At 37.2% G+C, this 27,967-nt stretch overlaps 2 protein-coding genes across 8 annotated transcripts in view; both read left to right on the forward strand.

Moving 5' to 3' along the window:
* The first annotated feature begins 207 nt into the window (after positions 1 to 207).
* LOC119077479 (kinase D-interacting substrate of 220 kDa B) overlaps positions 208 to 27,967 on the forward strand; it is a 47,700-nt gene continuing 19,940 nt past the window's right edge. The window contains exons 1-2 of one of the 7 annotated variants that reach the window (XM_037184693.1): positions 208 to 718; positions 21,802 to 22,133. In XM_037184693.1, the coding sequence (XP_037040588.1) occupies positions 21,831 to 22,133 (303 nt within the window). In that variant the 5' untranslated portion in view covers positions 208 to 718; positions 21,802 to 21,830. Of the gene's footprint in view, positions 719 to 12,475; positions 12,949 to 16,388; positions 16,528 to 21,801; positions 22,134 to 27,622; positions 27,752 to 27,967 lie in introns of those variants that run through there. The other 6 variants (XM_037184686.1, XM_037184687.1, XM_037184692.1 and 3 more) reach the window with 6 other exon arrangements.
* On the forward strand, positions 6,710 to 7,545 carry LOC119077515 (SCO-spondin-like). The gene is made up of 3 exons (XM_037184750.1): positions 6,710 to 6,847; positions 6,915 to 7,019; positions 7,331 to 7,545. Exons 1-3 carry the CDS (start codon positions 6,790 to 6,792, stop codon positions 7,414 to 7,416), a joined length of 249 nt encoding a protein of 82 aa, XP_037040645.1. The 5' UTR covers positions 6,710 to 6,789; the 3' UTR covers positions 7,417 to 7,545.

Here is a 27,967-nt window from a genome sequence, read left to right on the forward strand (position 1 = left end):
GTGTGTTTGGGACTAACTCGACATTCTACAGGTTTAAGGAAGAGTTTCATTCTGTCAGTTGAGAGATTCGTATTTATCGAAGCGAAGAACCGGTAGAATTTATACTACAGCACTGATGCTTTGACAGTGCAAGAAACGTGACAAAACCAAACATTATGTCGCTGCCGTCGCAACGTGTTTTTTTTTTCTCCCAACATATCTGTCACACAACTGTCACAGTAACATTATTTTCATGGTCAATGTTTTTATTTTTCTCGACGAAAATTGAATTTGTTGGAAAAGTGTTTAGTTCAAAAATGCACAACAATTAAATTAGAAATTAACTGTGTGCGATGCGTAACCAGTGATTAGTGCCAATGATGTGGTTTTAATTGAAATTCAATGGGAGTTGTGCAAGTGTATACGATTCAGCTCTTTGTTATTGATTGTGCAATGAAGAAAATTGCTTCGAAAATCGCAGTGTTTTGTGTGTGTGCTTAGCGATTTAGTTTTGTTGATTTTGTTTCATTTATTTTATTTCTAACCGTAAACGTCGGTTTGCCAAAAAAATAAAAGTGAAAAGAGAAAACAAAACCAAAAAATTAATTAAAATGAAAATTTCGTAAACTTGAACTGTTGAGTGAATTGATTTCAGTTTTGTGAGCAGAATCGACACTAGTCACTCACCGTGCAATATAGAAAGATCTTTGTGTACCTTGGATAACTACGATAAAATTAGGTGAGTTGGTCATTTTACTGTTGATACTGTCGCTGATTTATGTATTTGTTTGTACCGACAATTTTCAATGATTAACTCGCCTGAAATGATAAAATTGATGCTTTTGATCGTGTGTCTGTGTGTGTGTGACTATAATAATCGACATGGCTAGTCATCTACAATCGACAACAAGAATGAGCTCTGGCTAGTTGTGTCTTCATCATAGCGATGATAACAATTTTGAGGTAAAGGACTTTCTGTCAAACACTAGGAGATGCTTCACACAAATGAAGTAACAGATTCAATGTTGCGATACATTCGCCGTTTCTAAAAGGTTAATTGATGTGTGTCAGTTTGCGCTACCGTCAGAACGGGAAATTTCTGTATCTCTCACAGCTGATAAGAGAAACAATCGAATCAATGTGTTTATCACTTTTGGTGGACACACAATTCCAACGCTACAACAATGTGGATTGAACTGTCACCATCGTTTTTTCCCAAAACTCGAACTGACGTTATCGCCTTTATTCGCTGTGATTGTACACACAATGCATTCGTTGATTTGATTCGTTGAATGAAATATGAAATCAATGCCACAGGTATCTCGTTCAATCCATCCTATCTGCTATTTCATTGCCATTATGACATCTAACACATATCTCTATCTGTCGTGTCACCGATTTTATGCCAAATAAACGTGTTGTATGCGGGGCCTACACGTTTTACTTTACATTTCCAAGTCATTCTTATTCAGAAAAAAAAACGTTTCAGAAGGTCGCAACTGTTGTTTTGTGTTGCGAATTATCAAATTCTGCGAATGAGTCGAATTGCGTAGTTTTCGTACAGTTTAGTCATCACTTTCCGTTGATATGGCGAAATGTTCATATTTTGTACAGCCAAGGTCTCTGTTGGACTTAACTATCAGAGTTTCCGTTCGTCTTTTCTCGTAGTGTAGTAAATCACATTCGGAGCCTATGTTCATTTGGTCATTTGTCGGGAAGTTTAAATTTTCTCAAAAATTTCTCACAGTGGATGCAAGTGAAATTTGGACATGAATTTGCTTCAGCTGTTTTTCAGCTAGCTCACTCAAACCAATAAAAGTTGTTGCTTGTTTAGACGGGTGAAATAGTTAATGGTAGAGCCCGTATAAAGACTAAAAAGAAGTTTTGTTTGTTCGCGTGGATCCGCTGAAAAACAGTCTGAATCAAATTCATGACCCACTGACCTCATCTGTAAACTAACATTTGCAGGTCTGGAGAAATTGGGAAATGTTTAAAAAAATTGGTGGCGGGACATGATCGTCTAAAAAACGATATCGTTCCTGGCTATATCGAACGTGTAGAAATGTCGCCTTTCCACAAAAATCCAATCTATAAAAAAACTTTAATTTAACTTAACGAATACTATGAAGCAGCTCTGGCCTGTAGACTTTAGTCTCAATACACGAGAAATCAATCCCATTGTCTTTCCAGTCAGATCTAAGGTAAAACCTAAAAGTAATTACACCACCTGGAGACGAAATTTTGAGCATGTAAAATATGTGGTCCCAACTCCCTACATGAAATACGAAATGGTATGTCAATGAGTGCATGAATTTATGGAACTTTCTATGTAAAATCCTACGAAATGTGTATCTAATACAAACTGGTTTTGGGGACATTTCATCGTACGAAATACCAGTTTAGTTATACTATTTGTCTAAGGGTAAAATACGTGATATTTGACGATTTTAGGTCTAGAAACACAACAAAATTCAAGAAAAAATCCGGGATCCCGGTTAGAAATTAAAGATCCCTCAGGGATACACCAAAATTTCTCAAAAATTTTGGGGGTCACCACACAAATATTGTAGACCCTCCACCTTTGTTTATCGGTTATCGGTCACTGAAAGGCTTTAACAATTTTGACTAATGAATTTATACAGAAACTAGAACTAGAAATTGAAATAAAACACCTTTTGCTTTAAAGCCCCCGAGCGGTATTCGAACCCAAGATTGTCAGACCATGTATTGACTATGAGTCGAGCGTTCTGATGATTCGTTTACCGGGGACCAGCAAAAAATGACTTACATTGTTTCAATTTCAACATTTACATTGCCACGAATTACGCCTGCAACAAAACCTCAAATTCTTCATGACTATTGTTCTGCTCATGTTTGAACAGTATATGTGGCATCAAAGCCATCATGAAGAATTTGAGATATAGTTGCAGGCGTAATTCGTGGCAATGTTTATTTTTGAATCATCAGAACGCTCGACTCATAGTCAATACATGGTCTGACAATCTTGGGTTCGAATTCTGCTCGGGGGCGTTAAAGCAAAAGGTGTTTTATTTCAATTTCTAGTTCTACTTTCTGTATAAATTCATTAGTTATAATCGAAAAACTGTATTTGCAGTTGACCAAGCCGACCAAGTCTAAAGTAAGGTTTTTCGACAGGCGATGCTTGAAAGGCCTTTTGAATTTTTTATGGCAGCGATGGGTTCTTTAAAATTTTTTGGCTTTTTGGCTTTTTTGAGCCAGTCCGGCCTTGGGTGCACTTTTAACTAAAAGTCTTCTATTTTAAACTGAACGGGCGCATGCGACTTTCTTTTTTTACCAAAAGGTGAATCGGGCATTCCGAACAAAAGTTAAATTATAGCTAGCAAAGCAAGTTTTTCATTGGATGCAAAAATTTCCAATAATGATTAGGAAACCAACCAAAAAATTTACGTTTGCAGTGGAAGGCTCGGTAGAGGGTTCTTGCTCGTTGGAGAAAGAATCTAAGAGGCGCTGAAAGTGAAAGGCGCATCCGGCTTCGCCCGATTTTCTAAACTCTGGATTACAATTAGTTTTTGTGAATTCTTTAAGTTCTTTCGACATTTCTGGTCAAACAAGCAAGCACATTCGATTTGGTGGCGGGACATTTCCACACCGTCAATATCGTCAGTAACGATATTATCGTTTTTTTGGACGATACTATCGTCTAAAAAACGATACTATCGTCTAAAAAACGATAATATCGTTTTTAGACGATAGTATCGTCCAAAAAAACGATAATAGCGTTTTTTGGACGATAGTATCGTCTCAAAATCGATATTATCGTTTTTTAAACGATACGTCCAAAAAAACGATATTATCGCCCAAAAAATTTTCATACAGGACGACAATATCGTCTAAATTGAAAAATTCTAAAATATTGTCTGGACGATAGTATCGTTTTCTGGACAATATTATCGTTCTAGAAAATCTAATGGATATTTTCGTTTTCTGTACGATAATATCGTCCAAAACGATAATATCGCCCAAAACGATAATATCGTCCTGGGCGATATTATCGTTTTCTTAAACGATAATATCGTCCAGGACGATACTATCGTTTAAAAAAACGATAATATCGCCCAGGACGATATTATCGTTTAGTTTTGGGTGGTAATATTGTCCAGGACTCAATTTTACTAAGAGGTGCAACAAGAACCGAATTCTCTTCCAAAATATCGAAAAACAATTGTTAGAGGAAATCACCTACTCATCAGTGTTTAAAAAAGGCGTTTAGTTCGTCCCTAAATAATTCATCTTTTTACGTAATGAATACCAACTTTGATTGTACATAAAAAGCGTTTTAACACGCCGAGCGATCCGGCCCATTGCCCCGGAGCGAAGCGGAGGGCCGCAATGCGAGCCGGGCGCCGGAACGGTGTCGGAACTTAGGAGTTAATTTTTTTTCTCGCATCGTCTCATAATTAGTCTGTGTAATTTTTTTATATAAAATTTAAATTTACGGAACCAAATGAACCAATTTTTAATATATATTTGCCGTCTATTAAAAGGTGTTTATCTACAAGATTTTGTGTTTCGTCTTCAACAACCATCCAGAACGATAATATCGTCCTGGACGATATTATCGTCTCAAATTTAAAAAAATAAATTAATTAAAAACAATATTATCGTTCTGGACGATACTATCGTCCAGAACGATATTATCGTCCCAAAAATTATCGCCCAGGACGATAATATCGTCCAAAATAACGATAAATTTGTTCAGAAAAAGAAAATAACGATAATATCGTCCAGCGGATATTTTCATCCAGGACGATATTATCGTCAAAAAAACAATATTATCGTTTTTTGAACGATATTATCGTTTTTTGAACGATAATATCGTTTTTTAGACGATAGTATCATCAAAAAAACGATAGTATCGTCAAAAAAAACGATATTAACGTTTAAAAACGATTTTATCGTTTTTTTAAACGATAATATCGTCAAGAAAACGATAATATCGTCCTGAAAATATTTTAAAATTTATAATTTTAGACGATATTATCGTCCTGGATGAAATTTTTTGGACGATAATATCGTTTTTTAGACGATAGTATCGTCTAAAAAACGATACTATCGTTTTTTGGACGATACTATCGTCTAAAAAACGATACTATCGTCCAAAAAACGATACTATCGTTTTTTAGACGATACTATCGTCTAAAAAACGATAATATCGTTCCTGACGATATTGAACGTGTAGTTATGTTTTGAACAGAGCCAGGTCTGATCTGTGGCAAAAACACCAGATTGTGAATATCTTTCACCAATAACGTACACATCAAATGGAAATTGTCTATCACTTTTTTCAATTGAGACCATAAAGAATCCGTTTTGAATCACATTAATTACTAAAAAAAACAAATTTTACAATTCACAAAATTGTAATTAAACATGCAAGAAATGGGTCAGTTCGATAACACTCTCGATTCGAGAGTCTCGAATGATGTTTGCTTACTCTGTGTTTGAAGACTTGACTGGTTTAATTAATATAAACTTAATTAACTCAATCTGTTTCAGTAGCTTCAATATTTACTGTTGAATTATTCAATTGATGACATTCAGAGTAATAAACAATTATTTCCTTCTTCTTCTTCTTCCTTAAGTGTTTCCTTGTTTTCTTAATTTATTGTATTCATGAGGGGCTGTTAATCGGGAAAGGGCTCGTAATTAGCTCTTTTACTCTTTTGCTCATTCAAAGTAGGAGGCACAGAAATTGTTGACATTTTCACCACTTGTCAGCAAATTTTCTGCAGCTGGATATGGTGCAGTTGTAGTTTTCCGTACAAAACTTCACGAATGACCGTATTCAAGTATGAAAACATGGATGGCGCTTTTCCAGTTTTCATGCACTGATAGAACAACATACATCAGGTATGTATAAAATGGTTGGCAGACAGCTTTACTTCTGTCTTATTTCGGACGCGTATACTGACATGTATTTCGTACATGTTCGACGTGTAAACATATGAGTGACACGAATAGTCACGAGCAGTACGTATGATCATACGTCGGATATGTACGACTTACGTGGCATTGGCATAGGCATACGATCGGAAGTAAGACAGAAGTGAAGCTGTCTGCCAACCATTTTATGCATACCTGATGTATGTTGTTCTATCAGTGCATGAAAACTGGAAAAGCGCCATCCATGTTTTTATACTTGAATACGGTCTATTCGTGAAGTTTTGTACGGAAAACTACAACAGCGCCATATCCAGCTGCAGAAAATTTGCTGACAAGTGGTGAAGCCATTTTATACATACCTGATGACGTTTTATCAGTGTGGGAAACTAGTGAAGACTACCTCTAATACCCTATACATCTAGCAACCTAACCACATTCATTAAGGTGGTAGAGAGAGGTTATTGCCTAAACCATCTGAGAGAGAGATTGCGTGTATTCAGAAGAGAAATTAAAATCAAAACATTTCTAGCGACCACAACCGTCTTTGTGGTCACTTCAACCAAAACAATTTTTCGGCCATCCCAGATAATCGAGAAAGTGACCATAAGATGGAGACGTCAGTGTCACATCAGAAATTTTTTTATTTCTATCCGGCTTAATCGACCACCCGCCCAGTGCATGATCTACTTGATGTTTTACGCATCACTGGTTCGGTCGGTTCATATCTGAATTCACAATGCAACCATCAGCATCTTGCTTTATCTTCCGAACACACGAGTGGTAGTGAGATAATCCGTCGATAAAAAGGAGTTAAAATTACAGTCTCTTGAACAGTATCGCATTGACCGTTAAGTTGTCACGTTTTCAAACAATTCGAAAAGAAAAATGAAATTCGCTTTGATTGTCGGTTTAATCGCCGTGGCGATTGCATTCGTATCTGGCCGTAAGAATATTTTGATTTTCTTTAATCTTCCCATTGACAATCGTCACTTTGAAATTGATTAATTTAGAGGATTGTGGCCTACACGAAGAATACAGTACTTGCATACCATTCCCCGAATGCCAGCGATCATGTTATTCACTGAATCCCCCTGGCTGCGATGTACCTGAATGCGGTAAATATTTTTGTTCTTTTCGAATTTTTCGCGGTTCATTTTGATACAGTCAGAGGCTGTCAAATTTCAGCAAGAATTTGCTTCAACTGTTTTTCACCTGATCCACACATACAATCAAAACAGTTTACTCTTCTTCATATGGTTGAAGCTGCTACATGCGCATGGTAGTGGTAAAATCGTTTAAAGACACAGTTTTGAATGTATATGTGTGGATCAGCTGAGAAACAGCTGAAGCAAAGTCATGCTGATACTTCACTGCCTCTAACTGTATCTGCAACAACAACAAAATTGAATGAAAATGTATTTATCAGATCCAGGAGCGGGTTCCGGATGTGTCTGTGTTGATGATCACGTAAGAAATCACCTCGGTTTATGCACGCCACAGGGACATTGCTAAATTAACGATACTGACAAAATGATTGGATCGTGATGATAGGCGCAGGTCATTTTTGATTTTTCAACTTAAAATTCTGTTAATTAACGTTTTCATCGTCCTTATGTGAATAAAAGTGAACAAAGAAAATCATTTGCATTGACTCTTCATTTCGTTGAAGTCTTTTAACGTGTTATAACAGGCATAGTGTTTTGCTCAACTATTTTATCGAAATTTCTTTTTTCCACCTGTATAGTCGCTGTACCCATAGTCATATAGATTCATGTTTAATTCAATGAAGTTATTGGATGATTGATTACTGATATTGAGTTGATTAGTTTCAATCGTGGCAAAACAGTGAGACCATTTTTATGGAATAAATATTGCAGGCAGATCGGTGGTGCTTTGGTGTTTTTAAAACGCAGAGTCGAAGCTAATAGTTGAGCGTCTCGAAAAATAAACATTTTTAAGAGTCATTGATACGTAGCTGAATTTAGAGTCTACATTTAGGCGTTCAGTTTTGTATTTTCTCTGATATTTTGTTACAAAAATCCTTTTTTCAAAAATGTAGGACGGCAATAACCACCACGAATGGGTTAGATTTCAATTAAAAATAGATTGTGACTTTTGGCCATCTCTAAAGAAAACTGCCACAAACAAATCTTTTTTTATTTAAAGCCAACACATTTGTGGTGGTTGTAGTCATCCTACATTTTTGAGAAAGGATTTTTGTAACAAAATATCAGCTAAAATACAACACGAAACGCCTAAATGTAGACTCTAATTTCAGCTAGGTATTCAACCGTCTTAACCCTTCAGGAATAAGTGAATCAATGTACTTTCTGTATGACTCTTTACGATATTGTGTTCACTTATTCCTGAAACAAGGAATTTAGTATCTGTAGGTAGTAACTGCAGGTAGGCAGTTGTGTAAAATTTGAATTTAAGTAGATCCCGTAGTACTGGAAGTATAAAGACAAAACAGAGACAAAATTTCACATCTTTTCTACAATCAATGCCCTCGATCGCTTCATTTTGTCTAGCTCAAACTTTAGACCATTACTTCTGCGACACTGACTCCACTGTGTTTATTTGCGAGAAAGTCGTATGTCACTAATGAAGAACGTTTTCTGTTAATTTGTATTCGTAGCACTGAGTGTCCCAGAACTTAAAGATTTTTTCAAAGTTGTCTATGGGACGCTTTTTAGGGCAACAATTGGCTAATGTGACTGTGACTTGCTTAGAATAAATTCGTGCTAATAAGACCATCCAGAGTTGTTGTCGCTACGCATTATCAATTGACGATTAAAAATCGCAAATTGTAGAAGAAGAAAAAAAAACGAATTCTTACACAACGATGTGCACATAACGTTTTCCTTTCCAATTTGTTATCTTTTTTCTGTAAATTTTTATCTGTATGGCAAACACAAGCAGGAGCGGAGCATTGTAGACACAAACATTGATTATAAATTAACCAGTGATAATTCGGAGAGTATGTTTTTGAGTTATGTTATCGTTCGTACTAGGTCTCTTTCTCAACGATTGGAGGTACCTTGCCAATTTTGTATGGTAAAATACGTTCGGATTGTGGTTGAATTTAGATCTAAGCAATTTTGAGATAAATGAGAAATAGATGGCGCTGTTCATCGCTTATATGTGAAAAGGTACGATCAGTAATCGCAAAAGAGTATAGTGTGAAAAAAGCAGGTTCATAAAGAAAATGTCCGCTGCGAGATCGATCGGTGGGCCTATTGGGACAGTCCACGCTTTTTTGCAGAAAATCGTTTCAGATTAACAGACTTAGGCTTTCACGTTCCCAGTATTTAAAATGTCAACTGTCAGTGGTTTGTTGGTTGTATCGACGAAATGTCATGTTTCATGCACAGAGGCCACAACAAAAAAATATTGTTGACAAAAACATTGAGGTTATGGGTCTGTGGATGAAATTTGACATTTCATTTGCATTTGCACCATTAAATTACTGTGCTTTAACGTTTTAACCACTGGGAAATGTCAAAATTTCACTGGGTAAATTTCATTGGTGCAACAGCAATTGATCTTGTACATACCACCTGTTCAGGCTATTGCTTATATCAGTAGTGGATTAGCTAGCTCATTCACTCACACACACTTGTAAGTGTTTACACTGTTGATATAAAGAATAGTCTGAGCAACAGTTGGTAAAACTGTTGCAAATTCTGCACTCCAGAGAAAGCCCAGTGACTGGGAAGAAATTCAAAAAATTCATTCAATATAACAGCTGTCACAGTCTGCGGGACTAGAAATATCAGATCCTACCAATTTTTTCACATTCTTTCCTATCGGAGCCAGGGCCGGATTAGCATTTACAGCGCCCTGGGCAACGAGCCTTGCAGCGCCGCATGAAAAATTTATTAAAGAAATTGTTTCCTACATTGTCAACCAAATCAAATAAAATGTTTTCAACATTTCCTCAAGAATATTATTTTCTAAGTAATGTGTAGTTAGAAATTGCGAGCGAGGCGAGGTGGCAAGCTTATGATAACATATAACCATATATGAATGAGAGATACATGATATAACCAGAGTTTTCGTGATTAATTCGCAAAACTTTCCCACAAACAAAAATCAAGTAAAGTTATAAAAAGGTTTCGCTCGTATTTTTCGGGATTTTAAGTTTGAAGTTTGTAGAATGAATCCGAAACAATTTTTTCTTGAAATTCTTCTTGAAGAACAAATCAAATCAAACAAATTTATTTAGCAAATAGCTATTTTCAAATACAAAGTTCCATAATCACAGACATTTTAAAATGAATACTACAATTCAAATTTACATCACAATTCTAGTTTCATTCAGGTGTTCTTTCAATTTACACTCGAATGTCCTCTCATTATTCTAACTTTTCACTTCCCTTGAAAGATCGTTAGAACATGAACGCGTTGTGAGGAAAAACCAAGAAAAAAACGTGAATTTTTGACACAATATTTGTGATAATGTTACAGTTTCATTATATTGCGAGATTTACTCTACTTAGTAAGGCAACGCACTGCTCCTAGCATGAACACTACTTTGACAAACGTCGAATTTGGAGGCTTTTGTGATGAGAGCTACCGCTTAAGATTGATTGTATTGTGTGTTTGAACTCACACAACTAAAACAAGTCACCTATCTTCACGAAAGAAACGCAGTGCCTACTGTGACTTCATCAGCCTCCAAATATTTCTTATGTTCATATGCTAGGAGCAGTGCGTTGGGTAAGGTCATGATTCGGAAAAAACGACTTGCGTTGAAGCAATTTCAAGGATCTAGGACTCGGATCCCAAAAGTATTGAAGTTTAGGGCACTCTAGAATGATCCTTTGTCTTCACTCTGAAAGTGTTAGATCTTGAAATTTAGGTAATTTGCCTTGGATTTCGACAAAAAAAATCGCGAATATATGCCATGAACAATTTTCAATGGGCGGAAACGGATTTGTTCTGCAGCTTTTCCAGCTGCTTTATTTGTTCCAAACTCCCGTTGTCCGGCGATCATGAGCAGGTTTCAGCTCATGAGGAATTTACAAAATTTTCGAAGATTCCTAATGAGCTAAAAGCTTTCCATCATCCGACTATCACCGGCGGCTGACGAAAATGAAGCAATGGAATGGTTATTGAAAATTATTTATAGTGTCTTCAGCCAGAAGCCTCAAAGTTCAACTTTTCTAAAGCAGGACCATCATAAAAACGCTTTAAATAACCAAATACGAACAGCCTTGGGTTAGTCCACGGCAGAGTAAAAGTAACCCTGGCAGGAGCGGTTCATTATGGAAACGTCAAATGAGGGACCTAATCCTTTGTATGAAAATGAACTCAAATGAACACTGACATAAGTTGAAAAATTTAATTCGCAAAAAACATAGGCCTACTAGATTATTCAGGTCCCTAGTCAAACAAGCGCTCCTGCCTGGGTTACTTTTACTCTGCCGTGGTTAGTCGATGTGCGTGTATTATTCAAAAATATCAAGTTAGATGTATATATGCATTTCTTGTAGCTCACATTTACCCCAAGAATGTAATGTACAGACGCAAGCGAAGCGAGCACGAATTTTTTTTTAATCGACGTTGATTTGTGCATGACTTATGTTGAACGTGAATTGATTACATTGTCGAGAAAATTTAATTTCTAAGCGCCCCTATTTTCCCAGCGCCCTGGGCCGGGCCCACTTTGCCCATGGGTTAATCCGGCTCTGATCGGAGCCAACTGTCATTCTATCTGTTCCTTCTATCTTGCCACAGGCAACTTATCATTTCTCTGTGTTTTGTTGGTTAAGAAGCAATCAATGTTGTACCGGTCATAATGATGGTCTTGTTGTGATATTATTATTGTGGTTGTGGCATGGGAAAGCCAGAAAATAGAATCCACGAACGAAGTACCGGTTCCAGATACAGGCAACACAACATTGAGTTCCTAAAATTTCTTTGGTTGGCTGGTTTTAGAATGTTAGTCACTATTGTCGATTGTCAAAAAATGGCCCAACTGATCAAGGTTTAATGGGGGCTCGTGAGTATGGAGTTTTAGTAGACCTTTGACGTAAAATGTATGGGTGAAATGTCAAAAAGTCACGAAATTTTCATACTTACGAGCTTTACTAATCATAATGGTTTACCCCTAATGTCTATACAGTTCGCTCACCTCTGAGACTATGTAATTAAAAAATCCGCCCCGCCCAGAAAGCTTAAGTCTTCGTTCTACGCAAAACCCCTCACTTTCAAACTACATGCGCTCGGTACGCAAATAGTTGGTCCAGTTGTTTCCCTTTTATTCCATGCATAAACAGTAAAATTCAAATGTATTCGCTCTGTTTGCAATGCTTTATCTGTAGTGAACTTCAAAAAATAATTTTGTTTTTTGTTTATTTTTGTACTTTTCTTCAATTTAGAAATATGTATCACACATACGGGTATTAGTTGTGATAGAGAGAGAGTCGCCTTGATTGTATGTGATAGTATAGACAGCATAGACAATTGATTTCATGTCTAATCGAAGAGTAAAGTGTCGTTCGATTGTATGAGTAATCATCTGTTGAATGATTTACTGATAGCCATCAGTTCAAATGTTTAATCACATTGTACGTGATCGGTCTGATAAGGCGCGAACAGTGTGCAATATAGAGTAATCACAGTTTATATCTGAAATGAAATAATCGATTTTATCGGACGACAATTTAAACAAATAAAAATAAATTTCATTAGCGTCAATGTTCGCGTCGTTTTTTTAAATGTTTTTTTATATTTTTGACGGCAATAAATGTCTGAGTTGATGGGATTCGTGAACAAAGCGCTCGTTTTGAAACAAACTTTCTGCAATCGTTGCGAAAACAAAATAACGGCCATTTAGCGGTCGCTGTTCAAAGTGTTTTCGTGCCATTAAGTGTTGTGATCATGCATCGTATGTCCGTTCGTTTGCAAAGTATCGGACGTTCTCTGTCGGAACGATCTGCATTGAGTCCACGAGGCAATGAGGAAAGTTCCTATGGCAGTTTTCTACTCACGTTAGGAGGATTACGGCAGTCGTTGAGACGGTCTACTTCATATCAGGTAATTGGACGATGGGAGTGATAAAATGTGAATCATTCCAGCGATGATTGGAGAGTGGATTTAAACGGACGAAAATTTCGGATTAAATTGTTATTCTCCCCCAACGTCCGCGAAGGAGTTGCCCGAGTTGCCTTGAATTCTTTAAAGACAATTCTATGAGTGAATCGAGAATCATTTTAGGTTGTATTGGATCATAAGGATACAGTAGAGCCAACGAAACGTCTTCCTGATTCGCTAAATATTTTTTATTGTTTCTTGAACGTACAAGCCACTGTCGGCCAATACAGTGCCTCAAGGTACTTGATTTAAGGCCATGTTAAGGCGTTATGCATCGCAAATGTTTACGTTGTCATGTAAAGAGACTTAACCTGGCCTTAAGTGGAAGTTGCGCTCAGAATGTTTGGTTGGCCGTGGAAGGTCGGACTTCTCTGAGTGTATAACAGGTGTTACAATTGATCAAATTAACAAGCTCGAAATTACGAAGTCGAGCTGATCATTGATTAGACGGCTTTTAGATCGTGAGGCACTGTCTGTTACACAATCCTAAAACTTTGTTAGGTGAAACGGTAAGATTGCCGAAAAATCGTCCGGAATGTGAAACGTTTTTCACCTGACAATATTGTACCTATGTGCACATCCACCGTTGAATACACGAAAGAAATCGATGAGTCTGTCTACAATTAGTTGATAACCGACCTTGAAGCGAATGATAAGTGGACATCGTAAAAGTTGCAATGAATATTACACTTTCAGCGTCGCATTGCTGTTCACATGCTCACATGCAAACGTTTCAGAAAAGAGCGTGACGCTAGGGGGAAACCATACTGTCCGAAATTGATTGTGGCAATTTATCCTGGTACTCCTTCGTAGTGGTTTATCATGAATATTGGATGTATATTAACGGCCGTTACTGATCGTATGTCTTACGTCTTACTCACTTCATAACTTACCCACACAGTTGTCTGTTTGCCTTTGCTTGGCTCACTTCCTGTTCCTCTGACCCTGTGTCAGCATTCATCCGAGTCAGTTACCCCTCTGCATTCACATTTTGTTTAAAGATACTTAGCATTCGAGTTGAGATTTGCATTCTATGAAATTCAATGCAAACCAGATATCTGCGGCAACACAACGCACAATAAACTAGATGACTATCCGCTAATGTCGTATGTTATAAACCTCTTCGTATACGAGTTGCATAGTGCTATAGCTGCTATTGCTAATCTTGGATGTACATACGTACGTAACCATTTACTATATTTCCTTGTGGCTTATATCATTTTCGACGTTGTCAGCAGACGGGAGGTTGCAAAAAAGAATCCGATAAGACATGTGATGGAGAATTGTTTTACGTATATAGAATTAAGGTTTAGCTGGACGCTCGATTTGATTTCGCTGCATTTGCTTTCTTCACATTTTCCTCAACAAAGCGAATTTTTTACGGCCCCTCACGTGAAATGTGAGTGAAGTGCCTGATCGAAATTATGAATTATCCATTCTGCATTGTAGTAAATCTTAAACATATCAATTGGAGGACATGGATTGGTAGGAGAGAAGGTTCTAGCGCTACGTTGACTTGTACATCAAATCAGAGAAACACTTGTTGATACAAAGCGCTACAGTGACATGATTGTCATCCTTATTTCGGAATAATTTCGGTCGAAATTCGATCAAAATTACTTTGATGTGAAATAGAAGGTCGCGGATAAGTCAATGAAGAAGCAAACATTTTATCAACGAAAATAGTACACGTCCTCCCCCAGGTCTATGTATTCAACAAGCTCGTACAGTTCTATACTGTAGAAGTACCCTATTCACATTGGTGACATCTATCAACATAGATTGGCTCGTTCGGTATGTGTTTTTATGCTGGTTTCACGCACGAGGTTTCGGTGGGTTTTGCAATTACGTTTCTCTATGTTGTTAAATCGAGAGCGAAACTACGCAAGCAAACTCTGTCCCACCCACTATTCCATTGACGTCTATTGGCCTGGAAAAGCAAAAATCACGTGTCCCAGTATTTGCTCGCGTAGTTTTCCCCTTGTGTCAAATTTAAGTCCAACGTCGGCGGGGATCCACTTGTCACCAGACAATACAAGAACAAATTCCATAATCTTTTACTGTACGCATGTATGTATGAGGCAACACCCATAAAGGATGCCCGCAATCCAGTGTTGCCAGACAGGCTTTAAATCATTGATAACTCCATAAATATGATTTACCGAAGTGACAAATGCCTGACAGATAATAACCCACATAAAAAGCAGCATAATCGGGTATTTCTCGATTCTGACAACTTTTTCTGACAACACTGAATTGCTGACGTCCTTTATGGATGTCCCCCTCTATGGATGTCACAGAAAATGTAAATAGAAGAAAATCGGAGAAAGATCCATGACAGGACGTTCATGACTTCTCAGACTTTATCTTAGGCTTTTCTGAACGAATCATGACCGGCCGGCTAGAATCAAAAGTGCTTGATAGTAGCTTTCTCATGACACTTCTTTTATCAAAATTAATTTCGAAATGGTGGACGAAATAGGCATAGCAAAGTTGATGCGTTTTCCAAGATACTTTCAATTTCCACGTTACCAAACAAAAAGCAGAAATAGGATCCCGTATGTCATTTGAAAGGGACCTGGTTGGCAGCACTGACATGTGTCTAAATAAAACCTCAGTGTTGCCAGCCAGGTCTCTTTTAAATGACTAATTACGATAGGTTTTGTACTTAGGTCGACATTTATCGTAGTGCAATGGAGATACTTTGTCCGTGAACTAATTTCTAAAAAGATTTTGCCAACGTCGCAAGCAAACATTAACTTAATCGAACTGAAAAACCTCTTCGATCTAAGATAGATAAAACAAATATTTTCATCCTACTCCGAACTTGCAAGGTTACAAACGCTATAAACTTAATAGCTTAGTATAATGAACACGGAGCTAAGAAAATTCACTTCAAAAGTACTTGAACATTCTTTTGTCCATCTGTGTTGTAGAGTTGTACACTTACAGTGTTCCACGCTCTGCAGCGCATACCAAACAAGTAGCGAAAACTATTTCAATATTAGCCGTTCAATGTAACTAATTTCCGAAGCAAATAATTGTTTAACTTTTCCAAATATTTGATTAAATTTCGGAAAGCTGTACGCTTAATTCACACATTGACTCATTAATATTGAATAACCATTGATAGCGGACGCGTTATAATGCTTTTTAATCTTTTCCACACACAAATTTTTTTTTTTCCTTTCTCGCTGATCTTTGCTGACTCGATTTTATTGTAATCTCTTCGAAATGATAAATTTTAATTGGTGGGCTATAATAGGCTGCGGTAGACAATAAAAACATTACACATGTTTGTCAAACACTCAATTCTATTTGTTCGGCGCAAGGAGATAATAAATGGTAATCATAGCGCTTGTTGTGCTGAGGTAAAGTGGTTAATCTGAAATCATTTGTGCGAACAATTTTCGAGTGAATGCAATAAATTGAGTCGATGGTGTTTGATTGAGTGGATCGTGAGAATCTGGTGTTTTAAATATGTTAAAGACGATATTACGGTCGCCCAGATTGGATGGAAAGGTTAGTGGCTCGTTGATTTGAAATAGTGGTCCGATTATGAGGACAATAGGAACGACGAAATCGGTTGAGTTAGCTAAATGTTCGTTCAGTTTGTGATGCGAAATTACATTTTAAATATTGTTTGACTCGGTTTGCGCAGAGCAAAGTCATAGGGCACGTTTTTGTAGTTTTCTGTCCTTCCACAAACTGAGCCCCTCGGCTTGCAATCTCTTCAGTTTAGTCTATTTGTAGAAGTGAGAATTTGTTACACAACAGAGACGCCGACTTGTGTTTAAGAGTAGTGGTGCTCATACAACAAGCGAATCTGGGAGTAGCGGTGCTCTTTTAAGTAAAACTGGAAAGATGTAGTGGTGCTCATCATTCGAGTAGTGGTGCCCGAGCCTCGCTTGTCCTTAGAAGTCGGCGCCCCTGTTACACAAAGTCATAGCATTGTCGATAAGGACGTTGTTCTGCGAACGACTGGTTGTACTGATTCAGTGCTAGCGCACTAAATAGTCAAAGACAATTCCCGACTAGTAATGAGGGAGTTATTTGAAAGTGGACGAGGCTCCGTCTGAGCTATTTTTTAGCGAAGCTTTGTTTACATACCCAGATAACCCTTGGCCCCAATAGTCTAAAACCGTAGTCGTTTAATTTTAATATTCTTTTGGCCAATAGCGAATTTTCACCAAAAAAGGGTGTTTTTTTGTCCGTGATTTACTCCCGCTACAGGTTATGGACATATATTGGACATATGTTGGAGTTCATCGGATAGGTATTGTCCAGAAGATACAATGAACTTCAAAATATCTCGGACCTGACGTATATTTATCTTTAGATCAGTGGATGCCCTGATAGAGACTTAACCTAGCTCTACAAGGATACCCAACTTGCCATAGACAGGTTGAGGACACTTTGTTTTGGGTACAAAGTGAATAGTGTTGCTACACTCGAAAGCAAAATATTAATTTTAGAAAAATACAAGAACTATGTCGTTTTTGATGTCTCTATCCACTGATTTAAAAATAAACATTCGCCAGGTGCGAGGTATCACCCTTTGATTTCCGGCCTTTGACTGAACCATTATTTTTGTGATTTTGGAGCAATGGTACAGGACACGTAAGATATCTGTGCTTGCCCCGTATCTCCTGGATAATACCTATCCAATGAACATACACACATGTATGTCCATAGCCATTAGCGGCAGCAAAAACCCTTTTTCGACGTTTGGTGGAAGTTCACCAGCCAATAAAAGAACATTAAAATTGAACGACTGCGGCTTTAGACTATTGGGGCCAAGGGCTATCTGGACATGCAAACAAAGCGTCGCTAAAAAATTGCTTCGACGGAGCCTGGTCCACTTTCAAAAAAATCACTCAATGGATTGGGTTCGGAATACTTCGCAGTTCATATTTCGAAGAGAAGTCTTTTAGAAATTGTTCCATCAGCTGCAAGAGTTGGAATGAATGTAAAGCTCGGAGTAGTAGTTCAACCGCTGTAAAAAATCAGGATTACCTAAAATTTCAGGTCAGGTCGACCCTTGTTTCAGTCAATCTTAATTGTCCCTACAAATTTTCAGGTCAACCTTAAAAGGTTTCAGGCGAGACGTGATCACTATAATCAGGCTTCAGGTAAAATCTGATTCAAGCCGTAACAGGTTCAGATATTTCCAAATCAGGGGCAAGTAGATCCTGACCTGATCCTAGCTTTTAACAAAAGAGTAGAGAAAATTAGGATTCCGATTAAGATCAAAAGTTGAATTAAATTTGGTCAGCCTCGACCTGATCCTGAATTGAACTTTTCAAAGGCTCGCAAAAAGGCATCTCAAAAATTTTATAGTCCCCCGTCTTAGGCGCCTCTAGTAATAGAACCAGTGAACCAGTGATTTCTCATTTTTTTACTTGAATTTAGTAGGACTGTTTCGATCTGAGGTAAAATAAATTCTGCCTTTCGACGTTTTGCATTAATATGCAGTTGAAATTCCAATTCTTATCAGGCCATGGCGACAGTGGTACTCGATACAATGCGCCAGGATATATCAATTTATACACGAAAAAGTCTAGCGAATCATAATCGAAATGAAATTCCAATTCAATCTGTTTCGGTAGTTGTCATAGCACGTATTTCTTAGGGTTTTAGCGTTGGCAAGAAGTGTTAGATGGTCTCAGTTAAATGTTTAAGGAAATTATTTGCGAGATTACGGCCACTCATATTGAAAAGACTACACAAGGCATCGCTTCCGCTGGGCAATGTCGCTGGGCAATGTTGGCGAGAACAGTGTCATTTCTTCTATATCTATCTTCCAGTAAAATTTAATTTTCTTTCTTTCCTACAGTTACCCAATTATATTATGACTACGGTTGTGGGATTCATTCCTTTTACATCCTACACACTTCCCACATTCAATTGAACCAACGAATTCAATTTCATTTTTGATTTTGTCGATTGGCACCATTGACATACAAGTGGTTAGTTCTCATTATCTGCTTGTGGTGGCACCATATACTTTGCGTGTCCAAGCAGTTAAAGAAGTACTAGGTAGCGTCAATCAAAATTCTGAAAGAACAGTTTAGATCACATCTGATTTGATCGCAAAGGCAGTAAGCAATTTAGAAGGTTTTTTTTGTGCATTATATGTATTTTACATGCTACATGCGTCGAAAACGGTACTTTTCATGTTTCACGCACTAATTTCGACTTCCAAAGCATGCAAAAACCACTCGGGGGATAAAAAGATGAAATGTCTCGTTTTCGCGTGTTTATTGACCTCGGCTACGCCTCGGATCAACAAAATTCACACGAAAACTCTACTTTTCATCTTTTTATCACAAGAAATGTAAAATACAAATGCTTTTCTGATCTTTCAAACGTGAGAAGCAAGTTCGTGTGAAATGGGAGAAATGTAAAACGCTAATGAAATACATGTATAGAATGAATGGAATGAATTGGATGAAAAAAACCAACAAAAGCGGTAAAAACGTATGTTGATTGTTGAGTTTAAATTGGACAAAATAGCAAAATTCTAATCATAAGATGTTGTGCAACAAAATGACGATCGGCTGTACCTCCACCGTTTTTGATATCCGCCTTCTTGGTACATACATATGCAAAATTCTTTTCATAACATTTTCATTGTTCATTTGTCAACAGATTGCGAAGTGACATTTCAGTGTATTTTTAAGCTTTTCGTGATATCGCCAAAACTGCAGGTTATTTCATTATCTTTGGGAACACGGGTTCTCCAATTCAAATGAGTGATAGATCGTTGGATTCTAGATAAGTCGCGTCTTTAATTTTTTCGATTAATTTTGTTTGTTTTCGGTGCAAAGCGTTCAAAAGTGAAGGCTTGTCAGAGGGTCCCGCGAACAGTTTTTCGGAAATTACTCAAGAAATAATTATTTAAAACCATTGTTATGCTGTACTATCGTCGGTCTTGGGAAGACCTACCAAAAATATAGTGCTCGCCTTCTCAGCAAAATTGATGTTTCACGGGACTGACTGTGTAGTGTTCTAGCCTGCCTCACCCACTATCGTTTCACATATATAAGATCCCAGGTCTTCTGTGTGGCAAGCCTACAGAAACTGCAAGTCTTCGGAAAAAGGAAAAAAGTAGATAAAAATGACTGCACTTCCAGACGCTGTTCCAGTAGTAGAGCCCTAGAAAGAAAGTTAAAATTTTCAACTTTACAGCAACCTTTTTCCGAAGACTTGCAGGTTTTGTAGGCTTGCAACACAGAAGTACTGGGATCTTATCTATGTGGAACAATAGTGGGTGACATGCTACAACACTACACAGTCAGTCCCTTGGAACATTAATTTTGCAGAGAAGGTGGACTCTCTGAACACTATATATTTGGTGAGCAGTCTTTTTTTTCGCTTGTCAATAAAAAGAAATAAAACGGTAAAACGTAATAAGGTCCAAAAAAATGTTTTTGTCATAACTTTTGTGGATGTACTTGCACCAACCAGTGCAAGTCCTGTAGTACATCTTCCCATGACCGACATTAGTACAGCATAACAATGATTTACAATAATTATTTCCTGAGTTATTGCTGAAAAACTGTTCACGGGACCCTCTGACAAGCCTTCACTTTTGAACACTTTGCACCGAAAACAACAAAATCAATCGAAAAAATTAAAGATGTGACTTCTCTAGAATTCAAAGATGAATCCAACGATCTATCACTCATTTGAATTGGAGAACCCGTGTTCCCAAAGATAATGAAATAACCTGCAGTTTTTGCGATATCACGAAAAGCTTAAAAATAACTGAAATGTCACTTCGCAATCTGTTGACAAATGAACAATGAAAATGTTATGAAAAGAATCTTGCATATGTCATGTACCAAGAAGGCGGATATCAAAAGCGGTGGAGGTACAGCCGATCGTCATTTTGTTGCACAACATCTTATGATTAGAATTTTGCTATTTTGTCCAATTTAAACTCAACAATCAACATACGTTTTTACCGCTTTTGTTGGTTTTTTTCATCCAATTCATTCCATTCATTCTATACATGTATTTCATTAGCGTTTTACATTTCTCCCATTTCACACGAACTTGCTTCTCATGTTTGAAAGGTCAGAAAAGCATTAGCATTTTACATGACTAGGGATAAAAAGATGAAAAGTAGAGTTTTCGTGTGAATTTTGTTGATCCGAGGCGTAGCCGAGGTCAATAAACACGCGAAAACGAGACATTTCATCTTTTTATCCCCCGAGTGGTTTTTGCATGCTTTGGAAGTCGAAATTAGTGCTTGAAATATGAAAAGTACCGCTTTTGACGCATGTAGCATGTAAAATACATATAATGCACAAAAAAAACCTTCTAAATTGCTTACTGCCTTTGCGATCAAATCAGATGTGATCTAAACTGTTCTTTTAGAATTTTGATTGACGCTACCTAGTACTTCTTTAACTGCTTGGACACGCAAAGTATATGGTGCCACCACAAGCAGATAATGAGAACTAACCACTTGTATGTCAATGGTGCCAATCGACAAAATCAAAAATGAAATTGAATTCGTTGGTTCAATTGAATGTGGGAAGTGTGTAGGATGTAAAAGGAATGAATCCTACAATCCCATAGTCATAATATAATTGAGTACCTGTATCTTTCCTATTTGATTGAAGAACTTTTTTCGCTTTTGTTTCGATGGCTTTTATAGTAAACTAGGCGCAACACTAATTCGTGTTCGAAGATTTGATTGGTGACACTAAAAAACTGACATTTTTTTTTACAACATTTGATAATTCACACTCTCCCATTTCTATTATACAACACACGCACATTTAGCATAAAACATAAGGTCCCCCAACACAAACATGTCAAGCGATGAGTTTACCCATGTAAAAACATTGGTCCGAGAATTACACGCACCGAAAAATGTGAGACGACCGAAACTCATGGAGGAGACGAATCCGAGTGCCGGTAATGCTGACGACGGTCATCCCGTCGACTATCATACGTACGCTCATGACTTTCCGGCAAGGGATCAACATTTTCCGCAAAATTCGTTTAGCATTCCGTCACTCGTTGTTACGGGCATCGATAATACCGATCATACGTTTGGCAGGCGGTTTTCCAATTTCAACCTCGGACTGAGACGGTTTTCGACTTCGTTTATGGTATTTTTTGTGTGTTTTACGTTTTGTTTTGATTGGATATGATTTTTCCGTTTTTATTTCATTGATTGCATATTTCTTATGCCGAGTTGCGATAAACATATCGAACACAACGGTACAACTCGAAAAAAAGTACAATTTTGCATCCAAAACTTGTCGGTGTGATGAATGGAATGGAATTGTTAGTTGAATCGTACAATATTTTGCTGCAATTTAACAGGCTTTGCTTTTCTAAAACAAACAGAATTTACGTCTATGTGTTACGTAATGGTTATTTGTTTACCAAGGGAGAAAATAGGAAATTCCAGCGAAAGGTTGCAGCCACAGCGAAGCGAGGGCCACAATTCACTAGAATTGGAATTTCCTATTTTCTTCCCGAGGTGAACATATAATTTGCCATCTGTGCGTGGTGTGAATAACCGTTTACATTCACGAAAAATCAATTCGTTTCACCATTTTTCAAGAGAAAGAGAAAAAAACTCTATTTGTCCCATCGGAAAAACAAGAGAAAATGAAAACTTTCTCACCTGAAATGTCATCAGATAGTATTTCAACAAAAAGCCATCTTTTCACCGCGTTTTCTGAGTGGCCACGAAAATAATTTCAATTTCCCAACGAAGCTATGCAACTCAATATATGCTCGAAGCGGGTCAGATTCAATCTGTCTGGAACCCGAACCTGATTTCGGCTAAGATTTCACGTTCGCGCCCAAAGTTTTCGATTTCGGGTTCAACTCGAATCTGACCCGAACCTGTACTTTACCTGAAATTTTCAAGTTGGATCAGGTCAATAACCCTGAAACCCTGAAATTTTCGTGAAAATTTGCGATTTCTGATGTAACAATTTCGAGTTACCCGAAACTGACCGGATTCAACCTAAAAATTTCAGGTTCGGGTCAAATGGAACCAACTTCGTTGTGAAACTTTTGAGGCACTACTGCGTTGACATAAGAACTGAAAAGCCTGTCATTTAATTCAGTCGTTCGTCCGTCGGTGAATATTTTACCAGAATCGCGTCTCTTTTTCCAATCAAATTCCAAATATGCCAAGACTCGCGTTTTTCTTCAACGGTCTGAATTCTATGACAAACGTTTCAAGTTGCCACGCTTAAAACCTTATCTGAACTTCCAAAGTTAAAGGGATAGGTCGGCCGAATCATTCCATTTTACATTTTCAGTCAAGTTAGCTATGATCTGTTTTGAGCGCTAAATTCAAAATAGCCAAGTTGCAGTCGACGATGCGACACCAGATCACTTTGGAAATTATCACTTTTGAAGCTCCGTCTCTATATTGCTTTAAAAATTGTCTTGCGAGGTCTTAAATTGTCTGACTTAAATGGGAGCCTGCAGGTTCATACACGAATGATGAAACCCTGAGAAAAATAATAGTCTCGACGGTTCGCAATGCGTAGTCTTACGGTCTCAAACGACAATAGATGATTTTTCTTCTACACAAATCCGTTTTTCTTTTGTACAAAACTGCTTTTTCTTTGCACAAATTCTGATTTTCTGTGAACAAAACGGATCAGTTGTGTACACAACGGACTATTTGTGCACACAAATTATTGAGCCTTATGAGACAACGTATTTCGAACTTTTAACACTTTCAATGTTCCTCGGGAAACTCACTTTGAAATTTACGTCCTCTTTGTCCAGATCAGGTATGATAAATGTCGGAAATTTTTCGTTTCCAGAAACTGTTTGTCGAGTTGTTTCACTCTGAAATTTACCATTTATCCAAAGTGGGTTTTTTCAGACGGATTGCAAAAGAATGCATTTCTCTAATCAGGTACCGTATCTACACATATCTAATGATTCCCGATGCATATCGTAACACATATATTTGTTCAACGATAGTACACCATACGGATCACATAAAACACAGCCCCCCCAGGTATGTTCTGGCGCACACTCATACATACATTTTGACATATATACACACAACATATATATGCAGCAGCAGCATAATTGTTATGGTTAAAATAGGTTCGACGATAAGATTCATGCTAAATGTTTGTTTTGCTTCATTCCATCACTGTGAAAATATCATTTCTTCGGTTTAAATATGCATATCTGGTGGGTACTATTGGTAACTGGTACTACATTCAAAATTGAAAAGACAACAAAATTTGTTGTGCTCATCGTTCAGTTTTCTTTCAACCCGGCAATTGGAAAGACTTTAAAAAATGATTTTTATGATGTTGTGACGTTGATTTATTTGTTTAAATTTGCGCGAAATTTTTACACACAAAAAAAGCGAAACGAAACTAATTTAAAATCAAGCAAAACCAATTAAAATAACATCGCCACACTCGGTCGTGTGATGATCAATTTCAATTGATTTCGATCAAAAAAAATCTGCTCGAACGTTTCAAATGAATTTGATGTTGTTGCTATTCTGCCGTTGCTGATGTACACAGTGCTATTGGTTAAATGTAATTTTTATTAATGTTGCGAGTGCATTCGTATTAAATTTCATAAAATGTTTTTGGACCCGTACGAAATATTGGGGGCTAGTGCGTTTAGTTCTACGACAAAGTGGACAAATTATTAATCAATTAAAGAAACTTCCAGTCAGTGCTTTAGCTGTGAGAGGAGCCCTCGGAGCAGCCTCGCAAAAATTTGTTTTAAATTCAACGAGGACTTGCTAACGAAATTTAGAGACTTTTCTAGCGAATTTGTTGTCAGATATTGTGTTAGTCGTGACTGAAGCCTATTAATTCAACAAACTTTCATGGTGTTTTTTGTTTCCGGAAGAAGTTTCCTAGGAGCGAGGCCCTGTCACGAGAGCTTCTAGATTTAATGGCGAGCAGAGCGTTTAGACGTTTACAGTGAACGTCAGTGAAATTTAGACATTAAGTTGATTCAGCTGTTTTCCAGCTGATCTAATCATACAAAGCAAAATGCTCAAACGTCTTTTTACGGTTTTAGCACTAGAACGCTGTGCCTGTAACTATTTCACTCTTTTTAAAGACTTATTAGCACTTTCGTTTGTATGAGTGGACGAAAAACAGCTGACGGAAATTCATATCTAAATTTCACTGACATCAACTGTACCGACGTCAATACGCTTCTTCCTCTCTTTTTCGTTAACTGAAAGCCATCTTTAACCAGCAAATCCCGCCTTACCCACAAAATATGAAACGAAATAAGCCAGAAAAAGATTTAATGAAGCTCAGATAAACGTAGCGTCACGGTCTTAAGTGCACTTAAACGGTCCAGGTTAGACCCCAAGAATAACTTCGACTTCGGTTATTACACCACTGTTATATCAGTTTCACGTCGACCTGATTTGTTTGAGATCAACATGAACCCTGAATATGAGATTTAAGGTTCAACTGGAACCTGAGCTCTTTTAAATCAGTTCTGCTGATTTTATGTTCAGGTCACGTCGAGATCAGGTGAACTTGATTAACCTAAAAATTTCAGGCAGATCTAAGCCTGACCTGAACTGAACTTGAAATTGCAAGACCCGAATTAAAAGTGTTGGGTTCAGGTTCAAAGTCTGTTGAACCTGAATCTGTTCTGTTTTAATTAGGTCATCACTACCAAATATTTATTACAAATTTCGCACATCAGAAGCAAATGACATTTTCTAAATATTCTTCTGTATGCGTCTCCCGTATGGGGTGGATGTGCCAACAGTCACTTGAAGGAGCTGCAAGTCGCCCAAAATAAGTGCCTTAAGATGGTGTCAAATAAGCCATACTGTTTCCCCACTTTGAGGCTACACGAAGACACATGTGTGAGCTTTGTTAAAGATTCAATTAAGACTCAGACGGATAAGTTTGTTTCAAGTAGCTTGTTTTCTGAAAATCCGATGATCTCCAGCCTGTTTAGTTAAGTCTAGTGTCTCTAGTCTGTTTTTGTTGTATCTCGTCGTAAACGTTCTAGTCGTTCATTTCACGATGCCGTGAAGCCCCTTCCCCCCGTCCTCTCACCAGTTAATCCTCCTGTTTGTAAAATTAAGTCTGTCAGTTGTAGTCTTTAGTTTTTAAGTTAAGTCAAGTATTAGAAAAGGTTTTTGTCTAGTTTTCCTTTCGCCTCTCGCTCGTCAGTCGCCATTTATATAAATAACTAACACATTAACGCTAAATTAAGTTGAAAAGCCGTCCTTAGGCTAAACACTTACTGCAAGTGAAATATTATTATTATATTCGTAATTTGTATTTTTTGAATAATAAAGTTCGTTAAGTTAAGCATTTTCTAAATATTACAGTTAGAGGCAGTGAAATTTTACCATGGATTTGCTTCAGCCGTTTTTCAGCTGATCCTCACAAACAATCAAAACTGTTGATACGTCTTTATACGGTTTTACCACTACCACGCGCGTGCGTGCAGCAGCTTCATATACAAGTTTTGATAGTATGCGTGGATTCGCTGAAAAACAGCTGAAATTCATGCTGAAATTTCACTGCCTCTGACTGTAGATGAACTTAGTTAATTATGAGAACTTAGTGAAATGTTCGACAAGCCTCCAGTACTTTAATATCTGATAAATCAAGTTCTCATAGAACTTAAAGCCTCTAGCAATCAACTCTCAAACTTGTTGACACTCCCAAAATTTCGCTGAGATCTGCACTTTGTCCGGGCTTTCCACTAGAAATTTTGCTCACGACTGTATGGGAAGAGCTAAGAGTAATCTAGTACTCAGGCACATTATGTTATCGTACGGGTCTCTGCGTAGCTTGCCGCTTTATTCTTAGAAATAAAATGCATCCAGTAATAATACCAGTTTTTCTCAGCAGTTGTAAAAGAAATATGAGAGAGGAAAAAAAAGAATTAATCACGAAAAAAAACCACCTAACATGTAAGGAAAAACGGTGTGCGTAATGTTCAAGTATTCACTGTGTATACCATTATTGACTGGTTAATAACCTTCTATAAACCAAATCAATTTTTTGTGACATAAAAACATTAGAAAACTGTTTGCATTGATTTGTTTGTGCTGTTCAAACAGAGTGATTTTGTTGTTGTTGTTAATTTTCATTGATTGATTTTAACGAGTGTTTTGTGTGTGATCGTTACAATTTTGTTAACATTTCCGAGAAAGATGGAAAAAAAATGCTCTTCACACCACATTAGTACCTTAAATCGTCCAATTAACGTTGAGTTAATCATTTGACTCAATAAAAATTTACCTAAAAATATCTGACCCCCTTCAAGATACACGTAACTTTTTTATCTTCTTATCTCATTCCATTTTTACGTTGAGTTTAAGTGTAATTGCCAGTTAATCGACACTTTTATGTAGATGACTTTCAGCTAAAGGCAAATGTGTTTGAAATTTTGAATTTATTTTTTAAATTAATTAATTTGTCAGAATTTTCATTTCTGATCGTGTGACACGCAGTGAATCATAGCAATATGTTTAACGAATATCGAGTGCAATAAATGAACTGCAACAGTAAGCAAGATGCAATTGGATAAATGATTCAGTGACCGTTGAGAGGGTGCTAGATAAACTGTAAGAATTTCGAGAGAAAGAAAGAAAAATTCACCAAAACGTTCCATGACAAAAACGAATAAAATGAGAGGCGTAGCTGGCCCCATTGAAGAGTTAATACTCAGTGTGTCGCGTCTAAAATTTCCCCAATTTGCATCGTCGTCGCCAGCAGCAAGAGTAAGATAAAAACAAATTAATTTCTTTCTTCAATCGAACAAATGAATTGCGGTTTTGTGTTCAAGTTCTCTTTTCAATGACAAAATTCAAGACGATCTGGTCGGAAAATGTTTCCTAGTCGCATTTTGTAATGACGAAAGCATGCATTTTGAATTTCGTTTCAACGATATAAATGTCACATGTTCAGTCATTAGTTTAATGTGCTGTGTGCAGTGG

Source organism: Bradysia coprophila, unplaced genomic scaffold (assembly GCF_014529535.1).
Source record: "Bradysia coprophila strain Holo2 unplaced genomic scaffold, BU_Bcop_v1 contig_235, whole genome shotgun sequence".
Lineage (NCBI taxonomy): Eukaryota > Metazoa > Arthropoda > Insecta > Diptera > Sciaridae > Bradysia > Bradysia coprophila.